This window comes from Malurus melanocephalus, unplaced genomic scaffold (assembly GCF_030028575.1).
Source record: "Malurus melanocephalus ecotype Western Australia unplaced genomic scaffold, MMel_1.1 scaffold_110, whole genome shotgun sequence".
NCBI lineage: Eukaryota > Metazoa > Chordata > Aves > Passeriformes > Maluridae > Malurus > Malurus melanocephalus.
This window is the reverse complement of record NW_026623342.1, coordinates 2,177,838-2,183,655: the sequence shown is the minus strand read 5'-3', so window position 1 is coordinate 2,183,655 and position 5,818 is coordinate 2,177,838. Positions and strand designations below refer to the sequence as shown.

The 5,818-nt window shown below is 44.8% G+C and overlaps 1 protein-coding gene across 1 annotated transcript in view; it reads right to left on the bottom strand.

Annotated features, from left to right (window-relative positions):
- Positions 1 to 504: 504 nt before the first annotated feature.
- Positions 505 to 5,818, bottom strand: part of IRX2 (iroquois homeobox 2) — a 239,569-nt gene continuing 234,255 nt past the window's right edge. The window contains exons 2-5 of the mRNA XM_057369449.1: positions 4,124 to 4,529; positions 2,969 to 3,712; positions 2,146 to 2,213; positions 505 to 1,446 (exon numbers count right to left, since the gene is read on the bottom strand). Coding sequence (XP_057225432.1) covers positions 2,170 to 2,213; positions 2,969 to 3,712; positions 4,124 to 4,529 — 1,194 coding nt within the window. The 3' untranslated portion in view covers positions 505 to 1,446; positions 2,146 to 2,169. The remainder of the gene's footprint in view (positions 1,447 to 2,145; positions 2,214 to 2,968; positions 3,713 to 4,123; positions 4,530 to 5,818) is intronic.

Below are 5,818 nucleotides of genomic sequence, written 5' to 3'. Positions count from 1 at the left end.
CCATAATGAACCCCAACTGACCATTCCAAAGCAGCTAAAAGCATTCAGGATCTCCCCTGCTGGGATCTAATAATGCTCTCACGCTGGAACATTATTAATCATGGAATAAAATAGATGAGCCTCTTGAAAAATAAGTGTATGATTGATTAAAGGGCAATCTAAGAAGCTATTATTCTTGTTTTATAACCGTAAGTTATATTCACTCAATTTATCTTTTGGGGAAAATAAATGATTGTTCGTTTCTTTTCTGAAATTATATTATATGAGGATTCTCATTATTTTACTAAAAATTAAAATTATGAATTGGCTAATTTTATGATTCAAATCAAAGCGTATTTCCAGTGTGACTGTAAAGATACACTTTACTGATATAGAGAGGGAAGASCATTAAAAAACCCAAACAGGTATTGGACTTCTAATATTTTTTTTCTTTTTTTTTTTTTTCTTTGCATATTTCAGCCAGAAACAGAAACAAAGCAATTAGTCAGCCATAGTTGACAATATTTCTTTTCCCCAGAAATAGTGAATTTAAAAAATGATAACTCAAATTAAGAACTATTTCACACCCAATACAGATAGTATATAAAAAACATGCATATATCCCCATCATCATTTCTATGCATATTCATGTCTATATACAAATACGCATTTGTGCATATGTGTGTATTTAAAGCTTAAGTATAAYGGAACAACACAGAAGGAATTAATTTATGCAAAGCATATAGTTGCAACATATTTAAATTGCTTACTCATTTTATGGTCTTAGGTCTACTAGTGAAATTAGAACTTTCCTCATTTTCTAAATAATAAATTAGTATTTTTCAGGGAAATGAATGAAAAACACAACATTGTTGCAGACTAGTCTGTTTTTATTTACAATTAGAGATATAAATTAGTAAAGAATTCTTGTTAAACAACCAAAGATTGTATAACCATCAACGTTTCAAATAAAAACCAGGCAAAATTTATTTACAAAAAGTTCAGATTCCATTGCAATACAACTTGCATAAATTACTAGAAGCTTTATATCATTACAAAAATAAATATCAAATTTGTTTCCACTTTGTAAGGACTCAAGTTCTCCAATCACGTCTTTATTATCTCTACTGTATACATCTTTTACAAATAAATTTTACAATAAATCCTATCACACCTATCGAATAGATACCGTGGCAATGAAGTGATCAATTCAAGATATCCTGAGAAAAACAGATCTGTTTTCAAAAGTCACACATACATTGGGGAAACTATACTATACCGGCAAACTCACATATGTCCAACAAAATTCTGGTTTAATAATTAGATTCTGAAGATTTAATAGTGCTCTGTGGTCTTCTTTTATACAGTGGCACCAGATGTGATCCGGATTTWGAGATTTGTTATATATATTAGCTCGGGGAGAGATGATGGCTTGCTGACTTTTTTCAAAGCAATTGTGACACCTACCTGTGGACCAAGGAAAAAACCAGATCATCCAAAAATCCTTCAATTAAACTCTAACACCATTAAAGGGGGTGGGCGGGAAAGGAAGTAAGTCAAAACTCTTACTCGCCGAATTTCTTCTAACAAAAATTAAAGTTAGTTGAAAAATATCGGCAAGGCGATTTTGTGTTGCTGTTTATTTAGTTCTAAATAGTGGAAGTATTCAGAGTTCCTTTGCTAGCTAGGCAACAGGCAAGTCACAGATAACATACCTCGCTTAAGATTCATGTCGGTCTCTAACAATTGTCGCTTTTTATTTTAAATACGCAGTCATTGCGTGAAGCCCCAATCAGAATGTACAATTTTAGCACTGCCACGTGAGCACAAGCACTCTGTTTTTAAATAACAATACCTTCAAAGGTTTTTTTTTTTTCCTAAAGATTTCTTTCCGTTACGTTTAAGTAGTCCCTACGGCTTTGCTTTASACAAGCAAAGAGTATGCAAAGTGGGGGAACTGTCTAACCTGACTTGATAATTAAGACAAACCCAAGAAAGAAAAGTCRTAAGAGGTTTCCGAAAGCAGCAGAAAAGATATTGTTTTACTTTGCGATCAAACTCTCAAGTAATGAAGCAAGAAATTAACGTTAAGCAAGTCTAGAACTGTGCAGCACATCTCAGACCTGATGCCAAATGATCAGTGTAATAGAAAATGYTCTCACTTACTTGCATTGCTGTGTGATTGCACTTCTATAGGTATGGTTGTACTCCTACTGTGCAGACTTCAGTGGGATCTGTCAAAATATAACCGTCAGTTAGTCACAGGACACAGCCAGCTAACTAGATTATACAGTCTGTGTAGGTCCCAACCCTCACTGTGCAGAATTCATAGCTAGATCTTTTGAAAGACTAGCCAATATTTTATAATTGCCTGTATTTTGATATTTCGAGTATTTTTTTTTTTTTAGAATAAGTTGACAACCATAGTAGTGCATAACTTTTTCGAAAAAAATAAAAAAAAGAAACCAAAAACCCAAACAAACCAAGAAGCAACCAGTTACAAAAAATGTCACGCTCCACGTAATTTCACGTCCAAGGTCAGCAATTATCTGAACCCAAAGCTGAAAAAAACCCCGTGAGAATACTGGAAACAAAGAGAGTCAAACCAGTTTGTCAGGAAAAAAAAAATTACAGGCAATGACACCAATGCTCACTGGATAGCTTTGTGTGTAGTTTCCCTTTTTTTAAAAAAAAAAAAGAAAAAAAAAAAAAAAAAAAAACCAACTTTTTAAAGCTGCCTCTGCAGTCTGTGAGACTTTTTACATTTCCTCTCGCGGTTCTTAGGGGCAGGTAGCGATATGACGGCGACATGCCGGTTTTAATCCCCAGATTATACGAGTGCCCATCTTCGCTCTGGCAGCGGTGGCACTGCGCTCSCTGTTTTCTCCAGAGAAGGTTTCAGTATTTACAGCGCATAGGGGACSTGTGCGGGTCGGGGAATGAGGACGAGGGAGAAGAGGGAAGAAAGCGGCAGAAACAAGTCACCTACCTTTCTTAGAGTCATAGCTAGAGGGCCTGTAATGTTGTTCTAGCTGGTTAGTGATCGTTTTCAAAGAGTCACTGCTCTGTTTGTGGACAGAGCTGGCATTTAGGACAGTCTGACTTAGTCCCTCGTTTGAAGCCACTGCTGCGGAGTTGTATCTCAGGATTCCCTGGCTCTGCAGAGCGTTAAAGTTCCCATAGTTTGTATAATTGCTATAAAAAGGTGAGGTGTAATAAATATGCCTCCCCAGGAGGGAGGAGGGAGAGTAGGCAGCGCTGTGCGGGGCGGAGGCGGGGGTGGCCGAGGAGAGCGGSGCAGGCGGGCAGCCTTGGCCCAGGGTCTGACTCTTGAGGTCCGAGGTGGCGATTTCGGCCAGAGACCAGAGCTTGGGCTTGCTGGCCGGCGTCGGGGGGCCGGGGGAGGCGCGGGGGCCCAGCGCCGCCTTGCTGGCGCTGCGGGCGGCGTCGGCGTGCGGGTGGCCGAGGAGCGGGGCCTCCACGGCCGCCAGCGGCGAGGAGGTGGCGGGCTTGGCCGGCTGGTYGCGGTCCCCGCCGCCGCCGTCATCCTCCTCGATGTCCTCCTCCTCGTCATCGTCCTCGTCCTCTTCCTCCTCCTCGATGTCCTCGTACTTGTCTTTGCACTCCGAGCCCGACTCGCAGAGGGGGTCTCCCGCTCGGCAGGGCAGCTTCTCGCCGTCCGATTCGGCGGAGCACGAGTGGTCCGTCAGCGAGTCGACTTGCAAGCTGATCCCTGCGGGGGCCCGCCGGGCACAGAGAGGCAGTCAGGAGGGGCGGCAAAACAGAGCGGGAGAGAAGCGAGCCCGGCCACCACCGCGCCACCGCTGAGGGCAGGCGGGCTCTAGCTATCCCGGCCTTTTCCCGTTCCGAGGAGCATCCATCCCCACGGTCTGGCTCCTCCGCGGCGCCCCCCGCACCTCCCCGCCTAGCCCCCCGCGGCGCCGCCAGCGGCCCTCCGCCCGCCTCGGCACTGAGCGGCGACATCAGCCACCGGAGCGGCCGGAGGCGACGGCACGGGACAGTTTTGGGGGTCGCTTTTGTTAAATGCCTCGCCCCCGCTCCTACCCCGTTGCCCCGGTCCCGGGGGGACTCGACGGGGCGGGATGGAGCCACCCCTCCGGGRCCGCAGTCACCCCGCGCCTACCTTCGTCTTCCGCGGAGGTTTCGTTGCTCTCGGGCATCTTCTCGGGACTCTCCTCCTTACTCCTCGCCCCATCGCCTTCGTCGTCGTCCTCATCCTCGCTCTTGTTCCGCGGGGCCCAGGTCATCTTGTTCTCCTTCTTGAGCCGCCGGCGGGCGTTGGCGAACCAGGTGGAGACCTGGGTGAGGGTCATCTTGGTGATGATGGCCAGCATGATCTTCTCGCCCTTGGTGGGGTAGGGGTTCTTGCGGTGCTCCTGCAGCCAGGCCTTCAGCGTGGCCGTGGCGTCGCGGGTGGCGTTTTTCCTGTACGCGGGGTCGTTGAGCTGGTAGGGGTAGGCAGGGCTGCCGTACGGGTGGTAGCTGATGGCTCCGGTCATCCCCGTCGTATGGGCGTCGTAAGGGGAGCCCTGGACAGAACAAAACGGTGGGGTTGGCAATTTGTTATTGCTGATAGCCATTAGTGAGTTGTCAAGGCGAGATCGGCGGTTATATTTGTATTTCCCCGGGATGGTGTCTTGTATCCATATTCTATGAGGGGGAGTAGCAGCACCCAAAGGCCATTAAGTTACAATTCCCCCCCTCCTTCCTCCGCCCAGCACACAGACACAGACACACGCGCTTAAAATCGGCGATGTTTTAATCTTTCTGACTAATTTCAGCTCCTTGTAATTGAATATTTCCCAATATAATTTTTGAACCGCGTAGACATTTTAAAGGCCCTACAGGTAGTGTCTTGATATCAACATTTCTCTCAAAGGTTCAAAAGATGTTTCCTTTTTTGCTATAGAAAATACAACAAAGCCGCCACTTAGCAATTCACTGCACTAATGCATTGCAAATCCAATTTGCAAATCAGAAGATATGCACCGTTTCGAATTGTTCAAATGCGATGTAATTAGCATTTTAATTCGCTCTTTAACGTTTAAATTGCGCTTATTTAAGTCTGCATAATGCAAGAAAAGTTAAAGATATCGCTAAGAAACTCGCTAACTTTCAGCACGTCCCTGAACACCGCAGATCGGAGAGTCACAGGCTCAACATCACCCAATATCCCGTATAGTTCACAACCTCGCTGCAACTTCCAGCCACTCGCCTACTGCTTCTCAACAGGAAAAACAAGCGAGACCCTCAGATCYTTTATACCACCCCGAATAAAGACTGCACGACAATTTATGCACTGTATTATGAACAGACGGAAAGCAAGTAGTTTCCCTGTCACTTTGCAGGGAGAGAGAATTACCCTGCTGCCATCCTCTCCTAGGATATCGACAGCGGCTCCAGTCTCAAATTCCGGGCACAGGTCTTTGTGTGTACGGACTAGATATGTGTCTCACGCTCCGTGTGCCTGTGTTTATAAAACTGTATAACCATCTAGACGTGCAGTTTATTTATACAGTTTATGGTTTTATTTATATACTTATATGCACAGTACACACACAACACGCAATTGCAACTGCTCCTTAAACTAATAAGAAGAAAGTGAAATCCGAAACTGCGGCCACCAGGACCATCTTGGGCTTAAGCGAAGCTCACAGATCGCAAACAGATGCTCCTTTTCATTCCCAAAATCCAGTTAAACCATTAGCACAAAACACACTGAAAGTAAATAAAACCACACGGGGATAAAGCCCGCAGCGCCTCTAAATTCCGACTTAAAAAGAGAGAGAGGAGAAAAAGGAGGAAAAAAAAAAAAAAA